The sequence below is a fragment of the Chenopodium album genome, chromosome 10 (genome assembly GCF_948465745.1).
Source record: "Chenopodium album chromosome 10, dcCheAlbu1.1, whole genome shotgun sequence".
Taxonomy (NCBI): Eukaryota; Viridiplantae; Streptophyta; class Magnoliopsida; order Caryophyllales; family Amaranthaceae; genus Chenopodium; species Chenopodium album.
The window spans coordinates 50,491,405-50,511,693 of record NC_137843.1 but is presented as its reverse complement, the minus strand read 5'-3'; the positions used below and the strand labels follow the sequence as shown (position 1 = coordinate 50,511,693).

The window sequence follows — 20,289 nt, the reverse complement described above, 5'->3', positions numbered from 1 at the left end:
GAAAAAATGAAAAATTATAACAAGTCTAACTTAATAAATTCATTCAAGTGCACAAAACCAAAATTATTTCCAAGAACTATTCTTTAATAAAATTGGTTCAACTTGATGCAATAAAATGAATAGGGCTATTCTCAACATTAATTTAACCAACACAAATTAATTATGAGATTTGACATAATTAAAGAGAGAGTTGGAATTATGAACACAAATATTCAAATAAAGATTCCAACTTTAACTTGTGAATCCTTGAATATTATATCTTCCAATATGAAGATAAATTAAAATTCTATCACAAGATTGAAACTTTATGATTCCAATCAACTTAATAAATGATTAAATCAAAAGTTCAACAAATATTCATGGAATTTAGTAACTCAAAGTTCCAACCACTTAAAACAATTAAAGATTGGATCTTTAGTACTTAGAAGACTCAAATAATAAATTTTTCACGCTTAATGCAATGGATTTGCAATTATGTGAAAATTTAACCAATCTTTCAAGCACTAATTACTACAAGTAACCACGCTTAAAGAGGTCCAAAAATGCAGAAACATTAAGAAAAGAACCAAATACATAATCACCATAAAATATGCCATTAAGATTCAAGGTTAAAAGATTTAAAAAATTTCGTCAAAAACGAAAAAACCCTTGAAAAAAGGCATTTCTAGTCGGATATTGGCTTTTTCACAGCCTTAAAATGTTTAAAAACTTTCCTCACCCAACATTCACTATTTTGGGCGAAAATCTGGGTTCGGGACAAAAAATCTCATTAAAACGGGATTAAAAATAATAAAACCGATCTACTAATCTAATTAGTAACATAAAACCAGAAAAATAACGCCATAAGAAAATTTTTAGTTATAAAAATAAATGAGCAAGGTTTCGATACCGCTGTTGGGTTTCATTGAATCTAACTCACTACGGATATAAAACCCGAGCCCAAGGAAAAACTCACAATTAATATAACCAAAAGACATAAATAACAAGATTAGAGAAAAGACTAAATTACCCTTGATGCGTGCTTCGCTCGACCAACGGAGCTCTTACTTGAGAAAGCTAAGCCTCACAAGCGCAATGGCCTCTGACGATATCCACCCACAACACGACCCCGACCGGTCTCTTACTTGGAGGTTAGCCAAATCGGACCAAAACACTACTCGAGTAATTAATGGGCTTAAAGGTTTTCTCTCAAGTGGAGATGCCTTTTTGACCTCTTACTCAAATGAGTTTTCCCAATTCCCAAGTGGGATATTTATAGGGAAACTCAAGTGAGAGTTGGTAAAATCAATTTTCCCTTTTTATTTTTAAATAAAAAATAAAATAGCAAACAACTAATTAATCAACAAGTGGTAATTACATAAGGAGAGGTTAGGTGAGGACCATGAGGGGAAAGAGACCAAATCCTTGCTCCCCAAGGATCCCAATCCGGCACTCTCACAAGCTGCCACGTGGCGCCCCAGCCTTAGGCACCAAGGCACGCCAAGCTGGCAGCCTTGTGCTAGGCTGGGCTGCTACCCCGTGCCAGCCATGTTGCAAGTGGGCTTGCTGCCTTGGCCCAGCAGCGAGCACGCTTGCGCGACAGCCCAACAAGCTTGCTTGCATCTTGCAGCTGGGCGTGGCGCGCTGTGGCGCACCACACATATGCTGGCCTACGCGCCAGCACGCACACACGCACAGAAAGCCACGCATGCTATGCGGGCTGCTTTGCACTTGTGTGCGGCTAGTGCTGCTAGCCTAGCTAGCCACGCACCAGCTGCCATGCGCACCTAACACCCTTGGCTTGGTGCGGTGTGCATGCTAGCCTCACTTGCTCCTAGCATTCAGTTTGCTCGGGGCATTCCGATGCTAGGGGTATTTTAGTAAATTGTTGATTAATTATTGATTTTACCGTCCCGTCTTTTATTAATTTGACTTGACTTGCGACGCTCGGTCTCAACGCTCCTAGCTCGATTTCCGACGTCTAATTGATATTACTCGAGCGACTCATTAATTCTTTCCGAATTAATTCGTCATGTCGGATTGTTAGTTGCTTGGGTGTGATCCGAAGGGTTCAGTCAAGATTAATCTGTAATATTAATTATACATTAATATTACTGATCGGAAGCGGCCTCCACCTAGGCATTCCGATCACTTGAACTTACTGAATAATTAGCTTTCTAATAGCTCCGAACCCTGTATCCGAGTAATACACTTGTTCGAAGGACACCATTCCTTTCACGATAACCAATAGCACTAAATATGATATCCATTAACCGAACCGATAAGTTCGGGTATTTTTGGATCGGTTATGGGGTACCCAATATGCTATGCAATAATGAAAATTTAGACATTATAATGTAGTTATTATGATATAATTCAACACTAATGGTCTTCACCAAATTACTTATAATATTACTAACCATTTAAGTTATGAAGTGATTATTAAGTAAAGTAAGAGTTTAGATTTTGGATACATAGATTTAAGTAGGGAAAAAAAATCGCTTATCGGATTAGATAGGGTAACCGTTAATTTTAAAATGATACCTAATAACCGTACCTGATAACAAATTATTGGATTGGGTACCTGAACCGTTATGGTTATCAGAACGAATACCCTAATTTTTGGTTCAGTTACGATTCGAGTTTTCGGTTTTTCGGATAATTTTGCTCAAGCGTGCTATCCATAGGGACATATGGTAATAAGTTTTAAACTTTGACACAATTTTTTACAATGGGGAAAAGCATAGGGACATAGGGAATATATTTTATATTACTTAAAAAATTATAAAATTTTGAATTGGCAAATATATATATAAATTAATAAAAATATTTAGGAAAATTTGCAAGGAAAGTCCTTTTAAATGGTCGATCTTGTGAGAAAAGCCCTTTTATTATAAAAAAAAAAAAAAAAGGTGGCACAAAAGGTCCTTTTATCCATTTTGGGTTGTGTGGAGGGTCCGTTGACCGAACTCCGGCGTTGACTTTTTTTTCCGGCCAAATAAAGTCACGTGCAATACACGTGACTAATTAATGTACCTTTTTTTTTACTTTTTTTTTCCGTTTCCCCTTTTCTTCCCTCTAATTCCCTCGATTTTCCCCTTTTCCTTTAAAATTATATTTTCCCTCCCTTATTTTCCTTCAACCCAGTTGATTTGACAAGCAGCTTCCCACCATTAATGGCGAAGCACTGTTGAAGGAATTAATGGAGAATTTCTTTCTGGAAGGAGATTAACCCCACAAGCTATAAACTTGGTAAGTATTTAACTCTCCCCCATGATCTGTCGTTTTCAAAGTAGTAAAAGTTCTCATTTTTTTTTTCAAAATTGCTCACTTGGTCTGTAAAAATGGTTAAGAACAAGCAACAACGGAAAAGCAAGTCAAAATGCAAAAGCAAGTCCCACATCTTCTCATTCACGCGCATAACTAGGTTGAGGTATGTGAATCTCAATTTTTTAATTTAGTTTTTTGCAAATTGCGTATTAAAATAATCAATGTTGGGAAAAAGACAAACAATTAGGGGTAATTACCTAATTAAATATGTTAATTAGTCTTTTGAGTTTTGTTTTATTGGTTGGATGTTGGTTATGTGTTGAATTTCTTTGCTTTTGTTGTGTTTTTTCATAAATAGCGAAACCCTAGAATTTGTTCTTAGTTGCTACTTTATGTCATTGGTTGTTCAGGTTTAATTGCCCAATTAAAGTGTTGAAAATGTTGAAGCCAATAAACATAAGACTATATTATGGTGGGAATTCTGTGACTAGAAAAGGGAAAACAACTTATGAGTATGACGATAGTGAGTTTTATAGTCTGGCTTTGCACCCTAATGTTGAGGAAGTGTGTTACTTTGAATTCGTGGACTAGGTTAATAAAGAATTAGGGTACACAAGAATGGGTGAGTTATAGTTTAGAAAGCATGAGCACAGCTTATTCACAGGGAGGGAGAGGTTGAAAGATGATAGTGATATCCCAGAGTTCTTGTGTGCACCTGAGAAAGATGGGTGGTATCATCTATATTTGATAGAGGTTCCTATGTATGTAGACCCCAGGAAAGATATATATGGTCCAGGGGTGGGATTCTATACTAATACAGAATCAGGGGGTCCACATCATTAGGTAGTTACATATCTGCTGACTTGGATGCCACATCATTGGATAAGGATAGGGTATCTTTTGGGGGTGAGTCACAGTCAGGTCAAAGTGATGACATAGGACAGAAAAAGAATGCATTAAAGGAGGGAGCACATGCTGTTGAATGCAGGAACCCTAGATCTCAAAATACAAGCCCACCCATTCCCACAACCCTGTCTTTAACATCAATGAAACTACATCCCCTCAATTGAAAAACACACCCACCCCTAATGATGATGTGGCATTGAGTGATTTGGATTTTGAAGATGATAGTGATGATGACCTATTTGAAGTTAATGTTGATGAGGACATTACTGATGTTAGTAGATCTTTGGGGAGTACTCAACCTAGGCAGCAAAACACTCATACAGGTGTTATTGAGGAAGAAGTTGAGGTTGAAAATGATGATGAGTTGAATGATAGTCAGGATGAGTTAGACAGTCTTGCTGGTTTAAATGATGATGAAGTTAGGTATCCTATTTTTAACCCTGATGTTGACTTCAAGAGAAAGATCAACCTTACTGCTGGGTTGAAGTTTGTTTTAAATGAGTTGTTTAGAAAAGCATTAAGACATCATGCAATAGAGAATGGATATAATTACACGTTTCTTCACAATAAGAGTAAGAGGATAACTGTTTACTGTGCCAAAAGGTGTGCATGTAATTTTGTTTCTGGGAAAATCTTTGCATGCCAGTGTCCCACAAGAAGGAAGTGTTTGTTTAGGATACATGGAAGGGAATTGAAAGATGAAGAAACTTTTCAAATTAAAAGTGTTATGCTAGAACATAGATGTAGGCATCAGCATATAAATCCACAAGTTACAAGTGAGTAGTTGGCTGAGAGGTACTCGGAGGATTGGAGAGATGACCCCACATACGAAATGAGTGCTTTTATGAAGAGAGTGAGAAGGGAATTAGGTGTAGAAGTTGGGTATTTTAAGTGTTATTATGAAAAATAGAAGGCATTGCAAATGATTCATGGGAATGTAGCAGAGGAGTACAAGAGAGTTTGGGATTATATTAAAGCAATCAAGAGGTTCAATCCAGGTAGCACTGCAGTTGTGAAGCTACAGAACATAGACAACCCTCCACCACTTTTCCAGAGAATGTACATTTGCTTGCAACCATGCAAAAAGGGATTCTTGGCTGGTTGTAGGCCCATTTTTGGTATAGATGGTTGTCACCTTAAAGGACCATGGCCTGGGATTCTCCTAACTGTTGTTGCCAAAGATGGTAACAACAATATTTTCCCAGTTGCTTGGGCTGTTATGGAGACAGAGAGCTCAAAAGCCTAGACTTGGTTTCTTGAGTTGCTGGTGAATGACATCAGTTCAGTAGCTGTATCAGTGACTTGGGTGCATAAGCTTGAAGATTCTATCACCTTTATGAGTGACAGACAAAAGGTAGAGAACTTGCTCATTTCATTTTGGTTCTGACCGTATTGAATTTAACCAAATACTAACTTGCTAAACTCGTATCATTTCGGGGGCTATTAGATGCTTTTAAACAGTAATCCCAAATGCAGAAACAAGATTTTGCTGCAGACATATTTGGGCTAATTTCAAGCTCAAATTCCCTAGACAAATATACGAGGAGAGCTTTTGGAAGGCTGCAAGGAGCTCTACTAAGGTAAGTATGTTGTCCCCTAAATTAGTTTAAGTTTGTAGACATTATACAAGTAGTAATGTGCATTTTTTATTCTAAATAGCATCAATTTGACAAACATATGCAAGACATTAGGAAGTTGAGTGAAGATTCTTTTTAGCATCTTTTGGAGATACCAGTTTGTCACTGGTCTAGACATAGGTTCAGTCCTAGGGCAAAGTCAAGAATGCTACTTAATAACTGTTGTGAAAGTTTCAACAATGTCCTAAGGGAAGCAAGGTCAAAGCCAATCCTCTCTCTAATGGAGTGGATTAGAAGATATGTCATAAAGAGAAGTTGTGCCAAGAGAGAAGGGTTGAAGGAATTTGAAGGTCTGATTATGCCTTCAGTTGTAAAGATGATAGAGAGAGGATAGAAACAAATTTGGAACATGAGAATAATTCAAGCAGATTTGCATGAATTTGAGGTGGATGATGAACAAGAGACTTTTGTTGTTAACCTTGAAAATAAGACATGTGGGTGCTACAGGTGGACTTTGATGGGTATCCCATGTTGGCATACCCTAGCTTGCATAGCTAAAAGAAGACTAACACTTTGTTTGGATAGGAAGAAATGGAAGGAAAAGAAGAGAAGAGAAATGAAGGGGGACAAAATCTCTTGTTTGGATAAAAGATTGGGGGAAGGAAGGGGAAGGAGAGGGAGGGATCCATTTTCCCTTTCTCTATAATAACCATAATCTCTCCAAAATTGGAGAGATTTGGAGGGAAAATGGAGCTCACCTCCCCCTCCCTTTCTTTTCCCTTCCCTTCCTCCATTTTCCCTCCCCTTCTTTTCCTTCCTTCTTTGCTATCCAAACAAAGCGTAAATTATGAAGAATTTGTGTACCCAGCTTATCACATTGCCACTTATGCTGCTACATATGCTCCACCATTTCATGCAATGCCATGACAAAAGCAAAGGGGTGAATTTGCTTTGCCTCAACCTCTGCCCCCTCCTTACAGAGTCATGCCAGGTAGACCATCTAAGAAGAAAAGGAAGAAAGAACAGGGAGAAGGGAAGGAGAAAAATGTCAAGAGAGCCAGGAAACAGAATACATGTGGCAGATGTGGTGGTAAAGGCCATAATGCCAAGAAGTGTTTCAAGCCTGCACAACCACCACCACTTGTGAACAAAGGTGGTAGGCCTAGGAAGCAAAAAGCATCAACAGCAGTAGCATCCCTAGCTTCTACTGTTGTGCCAGCAGCCACTATCTTAAGCTCACAGCAGTCACAGCCTCTGTCTCAAGCTCCACCTTTGTCTCAAACATCAACACAGCCTTCCCAGCCTACACTTACTCCATCTCTAGCAACTCGGGCAAGAGGCAAGCAAAAGAGCCAAGCAAAAGGCAGGCAAAAGGTTCTTCCTTCTAACCCCAAGACCAAGAAGCAGAAGATAACATCTATTAGTGTCATACTCAAGGGATCAACCTCACAGCCTTAGGTGTTAGCTTAAATTAAGTTTCATGTTTTGTATGTCACTCATGTTTTAGTGACTTTTGATGTTTATGTATGGCAAAGTTTGATATCCTTTTGATATTTTGTGTAAGGACAAGTTTGATAGCCTTTTGAAAGTTTGTGTTGAATTTTGAATGCTTTTGGAATGAATTAAACATCAATATTAAAGCATAATATTTCCAAATATTTGTTCATTTCATTTCATTGATAATTCATCAACCAAATTGGTTCATTACACCTTTCAAATACATTGATAATACCTAACCAACTAATACAACCTTAACCAAGTACTTTTACAACAAAAACACTAACTAATTAAAACTAACACAATTGCACACAACAGTAGCAAAATAAACAATTGATCATTACTAATCACACCATCTCTAGCACCCATAGTGTATGCAATTGCATTTCTTGGCATCTGCTGAACCTGCTCACTAAGTCTTCTTTTCTCATGCTCTAAACAATCAACTCTAGCCTTAAGGACATTTTGATCAGTCACCATCCTTTGTTTCTCAGCCAACAACACATTTATCACATCCTTCTGCCAATCAACCATGTCACTGTCAATCCACTCAAAATATATAATCACAACCACTCTACCCTGTTTCAAAATTGAAGAGCTTGCAAGACCAAAACCTCCTTCCTGGTTTTTCATGAGTCCACGATGTTCTCTTGGAAACTGGAAGACCGCAATTACACCTCTTCATCATTATGTGCAGCTATAATCTACAAAATTCAATGATAAATTACAAAATTGCGAAACAAAACCTGAAATCGATAAAGGGTTCTCACCTTACCTGATTCGCTTGTTGTTTATAGCCTTTGATTGTCCTTCAATTGTGATTTGAAGGACAAGAATTCAAGATTTCTGACTTGCCTGGGCTAAAATTAGGTTTTTAATTGGGGAAAAAGGGAAAATCGATGGAATTAGAGGGAAGAAAGGGAAAAAAAAGAAAAAAAACAGGTACATTAAGTAGTCACGTGCAATGCACGTGACTTTATTTGGCCGGAAAAAAAAGTCAACGCCGCAGTTTGGTCAACAGACCCTCCACACAACCTAAAATAAATAAAAGTACATTTTGTGCCACATTTTTCGTAAAAGGGCCTTTTTCACAAAGTCGACCACTTAAAAAGGACGTTCCTCGTAAAATTTCCAAATATTTATTTTAAAACAGAGGAAATAATTAACCCGAGTTAACTAAAAATAGACAGAGAGGGTACCTATTGGATTCTTTTATTTTAAGTGTCCCATCATAACACCCCCTTTCCTCTCCCCAAGTCCTTCTCTCCAACCCCTTTTTATTTATAAATCTCTCGTATCCATCATCTTCTCTACCAATCACCTTCCCCTTAATTTCTCTCTCCCTTGACCATTTTATCACTACACAAATACATACGCGCTCCTTTCCCCTCTTCTATTTCCACCCTTTTTCCTCCTAACCAAAAAAATTAAAATGGTTAGTTTTCTAACACTTTAATTATTTTCTAACACCTTGTTCGTTAAATCTTTCATCAATCCCTAACTAACAATTGAATTTATTCTTGCAGGATGTAGAAAATCACCAACTTGCACAAAAACAACAAGGCGGCGGCGGCAGTGGTGAGAAATGGGATGGCTACGTCGATTGGAAGGGCCGGCCAGCTCGCCGTGGCCGCCATGGCGGATTTATATCCGCATCTTTTGTTTTAGGTAATAATCAATAAAGTATATAAAATCAATCCTGACACTCCAACCTCAGCTAATGGTAATAACAGTCTCAGGATTGGTTTTATACTCTATCTGTAACTATTGGTATCTCCATTTAAAATGTATATATTCAAAATTAATAATTCGCTATATATAATTTTGTGTATTATTATTATTATGTAACAGTGGTGGAAGTGATGGAAAATATGGCATTCTTGGCAAATGCAAGCAATTTAGTATTGTATGTATCAAAATACATGCATTTTACGCCATCAAAATCATCAAATACGGTCACAAATTTCATGGGCACCGCTTTTCTTCTTGCTTTGTTGGGTGGTTTTCTTTCGGATGCCTTTTTCACAACTTATCAAGTCTATCTTACTAGTGCTTTCATTGAATTTTTGGTAAGTTTTTTCAAATTTTCCTCTACTTTTAATTTAATATGTCTTTTTTTTAAAAAAAAATTATATTTTCCAACAATTATTAGTCAACTTGCCTTTGTTGATATTATTTACTTAAAGTTCTAGAGTATTTTTCTATGATTTGATTCGATATACCATTTGATTTTTCTTTAGGAATTGCCTCTTAATCGAATATTTGCATGGTTGAGCCAAATAGTTATTTGGTTTTGTTATCTTGAATTTCATTAATTATTGACTTCTTGGACTATAATTTAATTTAATTTTTGTATTTTTTTTAAACTAAAAGAAGCAAATGTTTCCTTTCACATTAAGGATTAACTTTTAATTTCCTAGAAATAATAATTTTACATTTTCTAAAGCCATGTACTGATAGGTTTAATTGTAATCAATGTTTTGACATATGTATTGCCATGGGGTGTCAGTTGACACGCCAATAATAAAAACAAATCTACATAATTCAATTATTTTTGTTTCAACAATATTTCTTTAATTTTAATTTTATACTTCGTATATATTTGTGTGACTATAATGATGTTGACATTAATAACTTATTACATAAAATAAAAGGTTAATATAATTTAATACATTCTTTTACTTGTCACCAATTAATTAGTTATTTTCAAAAAAAAAAAAAGAAAATAATTTTAAAATTAATTTTCCCAATTTGTGCAAAATAGAACTCGATTTGCTTCATTTGGTCATGAACCTCCTACAGAGAAATATTAAATTGATTAATTTTATAAAGAGACTTTAAAGTTAGGAAAAGAAAATAGGAAAACAACTAATCTTTGTTGCTAGTATGGACAATAAACGTTTAGATAAAGTAGTTTTAACAAAAATTGGTTTCAAAGAACATATAAAATAATAGTAAGCCCCGAAAGCTAAGGAAAAACCCATGTTGCTAATGTCAATTTACTTCATCTATATTGTCGTTTAATGATGGGTGATTCCTTTCACAAACACAACCTAAATTTGTTTGGTAGTAATAATATGAATTTCATATTGTCTTAATTAGTGAATGATTTAGCTTTTATATGAAAAGGAAAGGGTGAATAAGTTTAGTTGCTATTCTATTCTTTATTATCAAATTCATATTTTACTTGTCATGGTAAGGTTTATTAGTTTTAATGGGTAAGTCAAAGTAGGTAACATGTACATGTAACATTTTTTAGACTAGTAGTAATTAAGATAGATCATAACTTAAGGAGTCGATATCAAGCTTAGTATGAATATTTAATTAACCAAGTCAATTACCTTTCTCCTAATACTAATAACCGTTGAAAAATTTTATGATTTGAATTCTAATACTCTTAAATATATGGAGTAAAAAAAAAAAAAAAAAAATCTGATTTAGATTAAGGTATAACCGCGTAAACCCTTTAAAAAAAGTACATTTAGTGTTAATAATTTCTCAAAGAACCACTCTATAAATTATTTTTTAAATGCACAAATTTTTGCCTTTAAAAAAATAAAAAATAAAAAGTTTGGCACAGTACATTATCCAATTTTATTCTCTTTCGTACACACGATGCTGAATATGATTTCGAAAACATTAATTTGGACAGAGAAAATTATGACCATCGGTGGATTTTAATTCTATATTTTTTTTATTTAAATAATTTTGTTGAATAAATCAAAGGGCTCATAAAATCTGTTGATAAAATTTTGGACGGATATGATAAGTGCAGTCAGTATTGGAGAGTTATAAATCGCCACGCATTCCAATGTACAGTATAACTAACTGCACTGAACCCATGGTCTTAACAACGTGGGACTCTGATCTGGATAGGACTATCTATACAAGAGACATGTTGCCCAATGTCCACGGTGCATAAATAACTACGGACTATTTTATTTTCGGGTATTGTTATATGTAGTCCTAAATTCATAGTCCCTCCCTTTTTAATTATTTGCTTCATATTTTATTGGCGGCCGTTTTAAATATTTGCTCTATTTTCTTATTTGAAAAACTTTTATAATATTTAGTTTATTTCTCATAATTAGTGAACTCAATATAAATCACATTTAATAATTTCATATTTTCTCTCCTTCGATTCTCCCAATTACTTTTACCTTTTATAATTTTTTTTTTTTGTTCACCTATTCCACTACCTTTATATTTTATTATTTTCTTCAATTTCTCCTAAAACTCCATGCATGTAGAAATGAATCAAGTATTTAAAAATGAAGGGAGTATTATAGACCCTACTCATACTCGTGTTATAGAGTACATGTAACCATGTAAGCATTTTATTCATATGTGTATTTTGAAATTATTAATTAAAATACCAATAAGTTTGAAAATCAATAAATTAAATACGATAATTTAGTATAATGTATGGAGACAAATATAATAAATTCTACTATAATTATTAAGATATACTCCGTATAGAGTATTTATTTTTTTTACACATAAGATAAGATATGAGTAATATTTATAAACATAACAAATGTTTTAAAAAAAAATCTTGCTAATGAACGCTCCGGGGCGTTAGATAAATATTTAAAATATTACCTAAAGTGGTATTTATTTGAGAATGAATGATAAAATCACGCGTCAATCAATGTAATTAATATTCATTTTAGTTTAACTTTCTACTTTTAACTATCTTATTTTACGTTTTCAGGACATTCATTAACTTTTGTCCAAAAATAAAAATACAAAGTCAACATGTCGTGATATATATGTTGCGGTCTTTAAAAACTGTATGTAACATTTTCCATTAAATTATACGCATTAATTACTTCAAACTTGGGGCAGACCAACAAACAAATGTAGGAGCGCAATATTGTCTGGTGTATGCGTAATGTGTAGATTAATGTATCAATTTTTTTTTTTTTTTTTGGTTGTTATTTGGACTTGCATACACTATTAATTGCTAATACTAATAATATTGCTTACCCTATTAGTATCATGCAGCATCCTTTACTTTGCTTTTGCCTTTTGCAAGTTGATTATCCTCCGGTATAAACTTCTTGTTTTTGTTTTCTTTCTTTCTTTCTTTCTTTCTTTCTTTCTTTCTTCCTCATAATAATTCTCTCTTTATGATTTTGTTTTCTATTAAACTTTTGCAAGTTGAGTCTAAAGCTAAAATACTAAAGCGGTGGTTTCTTGCTAATAAATTAAATGCGCCCACAAGTTTTAACAATTAATGATCTGAGTAGTGGTTTTTGCTTATATGGTGCACTTTACTATTCACATTAGCTAGTTTTTAAACCTTCTCACTTTCAAGATAGCATTCCAAGAATAGAAAGTGATATATTTACAAGCCTTCGATCTATAATCTACCTAAACAAGTTCAAAGTAAAATTTAAGTTAATCGAAATATTTATTTTTTTTGAAAGCAAATCGAAATATTTATTATATCATTAATGAACGAGTGATTTTGTCATACAATCCTAAATTAATACAATACTTAAAACAATTTAGAAAATGTAATTTTAAACCCTAAAGTTCTAGTTATAACCTCATAAGAATCATGTCTCCACTATATATACCTAAAGCTGCGTTACTCATCATTCACCACTATATTTATATGCTATACTCCTCTCTGATTACCCGAAAATGCCATAGGACATGCCCAAGCTTCTTGGATCTAAACACATTAAAATTGAAAACATATTTTTAAAAATTTATAGAATTTTTACTAGCTATATTAAATTTATCAATATATTTTGCATAAAGTAGTTGTCAAACTTTGAATTGGAAAAGCTTTAAATTTGGGGATTGTGAAAAGTGGATTAAGAATTGGAGCATATATATACGAAGTATCCATTAATCAAATGGAAAATATGAGATACATTAAAATTAAAAATTAAAAAAAATTAAAAACTTCAGGACAAAAAAAAAAAATACTCATATGCATGATTTCTTCTGATTTGATTTGTTCCATTAATAAGGGATGCATTATGATTATCGTATACTTGTATACCATAATTTTAGGACATTTTGATACCATAAACCCATAACTAGTGGGTTATAATTAATTAAAGTAATTTTGCAATCAATTGTTAATTGTCTATCGACATGAATTGAATATGTAACAAGTGTGATTTCTTAATTAGAGTATATGATTCTTTCACTACTGCAATCAAGAATCTTTACCATTGAAGCTTTTAATACATATCATTTAGATGTTTCATTATTTAGTATTGATACACTGAAATAAACTTTTCTTTCTTTGGTCTGGATGATAATGATAAATATGCATTTTTATAGTATTACTTTCGTCCATGTTGCTAGAAGATGTTCTTATCTGTTGGTATAATATAAGAATAAGTCGTTTATGGAAGGGGTACGGGTCTCAATAAAAACTACTTTTTTATGCGTAATAGAATACTTTAATTTGTGAATTACGGTTTTAATCCTATAACGACGGACTAACAACTCATAAAACAAATACTAATTCGAAAATGTTTGATTAACAGATAGAGTTTTTGTGTGTTTAAAACACATAAATAGCGGAAGGTATACTTATAAAGTTACAATAGATGTATGTTTAATTAGCGCATTATTAGTATAAGGTTTATTAGGATACTTAATCTTGATGAATAAGCGATTTTTATGCATAGAATAATTATTTTAAGAAAACTTCCAATTAAGTAATGGGATCAAAAGTCCACCAAAATGTAGTTTATTCATATGTAATAATTTGTATTAGCCTCAAGATTTAGGCCGGTACTACAATTAGTACAATATACTTGCTCTTCACCCAAAAAAAAAAAAAAAAAAAAAAAAAAAAAAAGAAAAAAAAAAATATACTTGCAAGTGGAGCATAAAATATGGTTGAATTTATAAAAATAATTCTTAAGTAAGTTGTACTCATATGGCTTGTTAATATTGTTATCTTTTTCTAGCTGGCAAAATATTATATTTATTTAAAGTAAAATTAACAATAAAATCTAGGAAATTACGTTGACCAAAGGAAGAGTTGACCACTTGAATAACGTTGGATGCACTATAGATAAGTCAAACCACAACCACTTCAAAATAATACATGAAGTTTATGTTAGTTCTTAGTTAAGTGATTAAAAAGCTTAATTATTTATACATTGCTAATTATTTTATTTTTAAGGAGAAAATACATTATTGTGTATTATCATCAATTGATTATTGATATTATTAAGAAATACTGTTTTCTTAGAAAATGGTATGTTAAATTACACTTGTAAAAACTTCAGCGTCTCGATTGTTAATTGCTAGAATTTGATTGGAAACAATTTTTATGATCAATCAACGTTACAGGCTTAAATTATTAGCTGGTCAAATAATTCAAACCAATTGTATAACTACTACTCCGTATATTATTAAAGAATTAGCGTTTTGACCCGTTCGATGCACGGATTATTTCTTATAGAATTTTTTGAGGTGTGTTTAAGAAAATGAAACACTCCATCTATACATATATATTAAAATGCGTTCCTAAAAACCAATAAAGAGGCAATGTTAATTAAAAACGCATATAAAGAGGTTTGAACTCCTAACCTCATGGAATTACACCACATGTCTTACCATCTTAACTACCAATAATTTATGCTCAAGTCTTCCACATAATACAAAATTGCATCTAAACTCAAAAACAAAGAGACACATATTATTCTTTATATTCTCTTCAATATTCAACTTTACATTCCAAATTATTAATATTTTAAACACTTTATTACTAAAAAAAATTACTCAAAGTAACATCCCGGGACAACGCCCGGGTGACACACTAGTTTTGTTACTTAAATAATGCAAGTTATGAAATGTCTAGAATCTTCAATTGTTTAATGCTATATAATCTATATTTAATTTAATCAGAATGTGAAAAAAATAATGTTAATTACATGTAATGAATTAACTTAAAAAAATTATTGATGATTTTTATATAAATGTTTTATAATTATATAGAAAGAAAAAAAAATGTTAAATAGTAAATGTGATATGTGGTGCTATTTATTTGTGTATGACGGTTTGTGTCATTATATATATATACTATGAAATATACTAACTAAATATAGATAGATATACATGGTACGAGAGGAGCCAATTTTCAAACTTGGCCTTAAATTTTTTAAATTAGGAAGAGAAATGAATTATTATTATTTTTTTTTTAATTTTTTTATTTTTTTGTTTTTCAGATATGAATAAATGGATTTTATTAAGGATAAATCGACTCCAATTGTCCTAATTATGATATGTCTTCTTTAAAATGACCTTATTATCGACTAACTCAAGGAGACCCTAACTTTAAGGGGAGTCCTTCTCAAATTGGTCTTTTACATATTTTTTTTCCGGTTTGACCAATTAATAGTGCCACCTGTCCTGCTTTCATTAGGTGTACTTAAAATAATTAAAGTTTTATTGTACCACTCTAAATCCTTTAAACTTGTTCCATTCAGCTTAAAATAGTACAAAGTATTATTTAGTAAAACAGACCACAAAATATTCGACATATGTCAATTATAACCAATTTATCTAGTCATAATAAGGTAGAGATTGTTTTAAGATGAAACCCTTTAAAATTAAGACCGCCATGGATTAATTAATTAATTGTTGAGACCTTTTAATGAAGAATGTCCACATATAGAAATGGTACTGGTACATTAATCTTTCCTTTAATTAAATATATGTGGAAATGCTTAAGGGAACTTAGGGTCCCTTCTCCCATGCACACGCAACATGCACGTAATGACTTCTGACTTATGAGCGATTAAAATTTGTAGTGTACCAAAAACTCCAATATTATAATTTATAACTGGTCATTGGAGTGACTTATAAGAAATGGCTAAAACCCATGCATTTCCGTTATCGTAGTTTTTGTTGATAAAACAATTTCTGTTTTGGATTGGTTATACTTTATTTTGTTTGTTATTTGGCTGACCAACTAATTTTTTTGCTATGGATGATATCCACAAAAAAAGATATATAAGTAAATAAAGTATGCTATGGAAAATGTGCACCAATTTTTAAATTTTTCTCTTGGTTTAGTATTTTTAATTTTTCACCAAGAACAAGAATGAAATTGAATAAAGCCCTTATGTTTAATTTTTGGATTATTGGTGCTTGCAATGAGCATTAAAATTTTTACGTAAAGCTTTATTTATATACCTGCTTTGTGTTTTAAGATGACCACGGATACACGAAATACTTTATTTTTCTTTGCAAAGACTAATGTGAGATTAGTCTTACCATAACGACTTACAATTCACAACATTTCGAAAAATGCAGGTTAGTTTAGAGATGATATATATAAATCTAAGCGTGATTATTATTATTATTATTATTATTATTGAAGTACTTCTGAGACCGCTTTAGCATGCACATGTAAACTATTTCATACCAGGGAAGAGGGAAAAATCATCATACATATAAGCTTGTAAAGTTACTTTCCTATCAACTATTGGTTTTGGGACAGAATCTTCTATGGGTTTATAGTTAAGTTAGATTTATCATAATAACCCATATCCAGTTCATCTTGTTTAAGACATTCAACATTGTATCATAACCTATATTTGTTGAGCCCTTAATAATTGTGCATTATTGCCATGGCATAGGTTTAGGGCCTCTATTTAAAGAATTATAATCGTGTCTTGTGTGTATTTGTGTTACCTTCTAGTGTGATCTAATTCTAATGGAACTCATCAATGTAACTATGATTTAAGAGATTTTTTCTATATAATTGAGGAGTAACTTGATGTGTATGTCTCACCACCATATATAGATTGGTCGGATGATCATCGGATGATATTTCATTGTTATTTTTCTTTTGCTAAAGTTGGCCTAAATTATTCTAAACCGCATTAAAGTATAGTTTCTCCAGTCTTCTAACATTAAAGACAAAATCCCACATGAACGAAGTGACCCAACAGTTTTTTGTGTTTTCGCAAAGAAATTGACATTAAATAGTATTCTACGAAAATTATGTAAATATCAATGTCTACGTTTTTATTATGCATGATAATTGGGCCATATGGCCCACTAGTTTCCTAATCTATAGGGTTGATATCAACCAATGAGCAATTTTTCACAAATTAATTTGTTCCAAGTATGAAAAAAAAAATACATGCATTTTTGTAATTTGTTTCTTTTTGTCAAGAGATATGGTCCTAAATCACTTTCACTTATCAGTAATTGTCAAATGCGTAAACATAATATACATTTATACATTAAGTTATAGAAATTGCAATGCCATTGGTTACTCAAATCGTAAATTGTTGAGTTGGAATTATTATAAATAATAAATATAATAAGACAACATATTATTCGATCTACCTTGAAAGTAACTAATCTTGATTATGACTTTTTTTCTTTTTTTAATACAGGGATTAGTTGTCTTAACCGTGCAAGCTTACAAACCCTCCCTACAACCGCCGCAATGTAACCCAAAGGACCCCACAACAACACCATGCCGAGAACCTAACACCTCGGAAGCAGCAATGCTCTACATAGGACTCTACCTAGTGGCCGCAGGTGTTGGAGGGATTAAAGGGTCCTTACCAACCCATGGCGCGGAGCAATTTGATGAGAGCACTTCTCAAGGAAGGATAAAGAGATCTACGTTCTTCAACTACTTCGTGTTCTGCCTATCAGCTGGTGGCCTCATCGCCACAACTTTCGTGGTGTGGGTGGAGGACAACAAGGGATGGAAATGGGGCTTCTTTATCTCCACCTTGTCTATATTGTTATCTATTCCTGTCTTCCTTGGTGGCTCTCCATTTTATCGTAACAAGATCCCCTCTGGAAGTCCTTTAACTACCATATCAAAGGTATGCAAGATTATCATAATGTATTTTCTTTCAATATAAAATTATCTCAAAATATATATTTCTTGGAATTAATGTAGGTGCACAATCATACCATGTGAATTTAGTGTGCATCCAAAGTGTTTAAATTAGCAACCAATCAAATTGGTTTCTTTTTGGTTAATTAGTGAGGGTAATTGACAACTTTCTCACTAATTAGCGACATATGGGCTAATTTATGTAGGATCATAATCAACTCCATAGACAAAATATATATATATATATAAAGACTTTTACAACTGTCACGAAAAAGAGCTACATACATAAGAGCAATTTCAATGGTTAGTTGTATTTAGGGACTTGCTTGTAATTTTAAATAGTCTTTAATTACAAGCTTGACTAGCTAGCTAGAATATGCAATTAGATTGGCCAAACTAATTTGCTTAAAAAAGACTTGCTAAAAGTAAAATAGTCATAAAGATTAAAATTATAATTTAAACAGTAAGTTAATAGCTAACTATTGGGATCCAAACTAACTAGAAAGATAATTTGCTTTAAAGCTTGACAATTGGTTTGCCATTAGTAGAGTTGCTCTAAGAAGATAAGTTTATATTAAAAAGGTGCATTAGACTAATCAACTTATGATATTGACATTGTTGAAATCAAGATGTTTAGGCCTTACATCATTGTTTTATCTACCATATAAAAGATGGAGGAGTAACTAACTTTGCTTTATTTTTCTAAATGCAGGTATTAGTAGCTGCTACACTCAACAGCTGCATAAGCAAAAACACCTGCAATGCAGTAGCAAACATGGCCGCGAGCCCACAAAGCTATCCGCTACAAACGTCTAAGGAAGGCGAGGAATTAATGAAGAATTGCCAAGAGATAATAGAAACCGATCCTTTGGAAACATTTACAGAGAGCTTTAAACAGTTAAACAATGCAGTGAACTCAAACCCTTTTTCTCCATCACTAAAATGCACCATAAAAGAGGTAGAGGAAGTGAAAATAGTCCTGAAAATCTTTCCAATCTTTGCAAGTACAATACTTCTCAACTGTTGTCTAGCCCAACTGTCTACCTTCTCGGTAGAACAAGCTGCGTCTATGGACACCAACCTCGGCTCCTTGAAAGTACCCCCGGCCTCACTCCCCGTGTTTCCAATAGTCATCATCATGGCCCTTGCACCTGTCTATGACCACATTATCATCCCCTTTGCGCGTAACATTACTAAAAGAGAGACCGGTATTTCTCACCTCCAGAGGATTGGTGTTGGCCTAATCCTCTCGGTTGCAGCCATGGCCGTGGCTGCCCTAGTTGAGGTCAAAAGGAAACAAGTAGCAATCGATCAAGGAATGGTTGACTCGGTTGAACCATTGCCATTAACTTTCTTTTGGATTGCTATTCAGTACGCGTTGCTTGGATCAGCAGATCTCTTTTGCTTAGCCGGGATGCTAGAGTTCTTTTTTACTGAAGCTCCATCAAGCATGAGGTCTCTTGCAACCTCGCTCTCTTGGGCGTCGTTGGCCATTGGTTACTACCTTAGCTCGGTTATTGTTTCCATTGTTAACGCGGCTACTAGAAGAGGGCATGATGAGAATAATGCTTGGTTAGCCGGGAGCAATTTGAACCGTTACCACCTTGAGAGGTTTTACTGGTTGTTATGTGTTTTAGGTGCCTTAAACTTCTTAAACTACCTCTTTTGGGCATGTAAGTACAAATACAGATCAACTGGATCAATAAGGTGATTCAGAATTAAACCATTTTGCATTTTCCTTTAGGTGGGGAGAACCTATAAACTACATCTTAATTCATACTAGTGATATACTACGATCATCACTTGTACATTATTACATCTATTTTTGATTTTAACCCCGAAAAATTATGGGGGTCGAATTTTAATTAGGTGATCAACCAATATTAATACAATCATTTGTAACCAACAATAATCTAATTAAATGATATTAATAATGACAAACATATTAAAGGTAATAATTACAACATCTAGACAGGTGCAATATGAAACTCAATGGGCTACATTTAACCAATTATCCAAAGAGGCAAATAATCAGGCAAAGGTTGGCCTAAGTCATGAGATCAAATCCCACTACCTTGCGAGAGAGGCGAACCCTACCTTGAAAGAGAGGCGTTTTCTTGCGGCCAATTATGGCTGAGGATCTTGCTAAACACTGTGCGAACCTTCGTATCCATGATTCGGAGAATGAAATTGTCGACATAGGTGATG

The 20,289-nt window shown here is 33.3% G+C and overlaps 1 protein-coding gene across 1 annotated transcript; it reads left to right on the top strand.

Annotated features, from left to right (window-relative positions):
• The first annotated feature begins 8,532 nt into the window (after positions 1–8,532).
• On the top strand, positions 8,533–19,946 carry LOC145564047 (protein NRT1/ PTR FAMILY 4.6-like). Its single transcript, XM_081624403.1, has 5 exons — positions 8,533–8,664; positions 8,756–8,897; positions 9,081–9,298; positions 17,624–18,067; positions 18,794–19,946. The coding sequence occupies exons 1-5, from the start codon at positions 8,662–8,664 to the stop codon at positions 19,790–19,792; spliced, it is 1,806 nt and encodes a 601-aa protein (XP_081480529.1). The 5' UTR covers positions 8,533–8,661; the 3' UTR covers positions 19,793–19,946.
• The last annotated feature ends 343 nt before the right edge of the window (positions 19,947–20,289 follow it).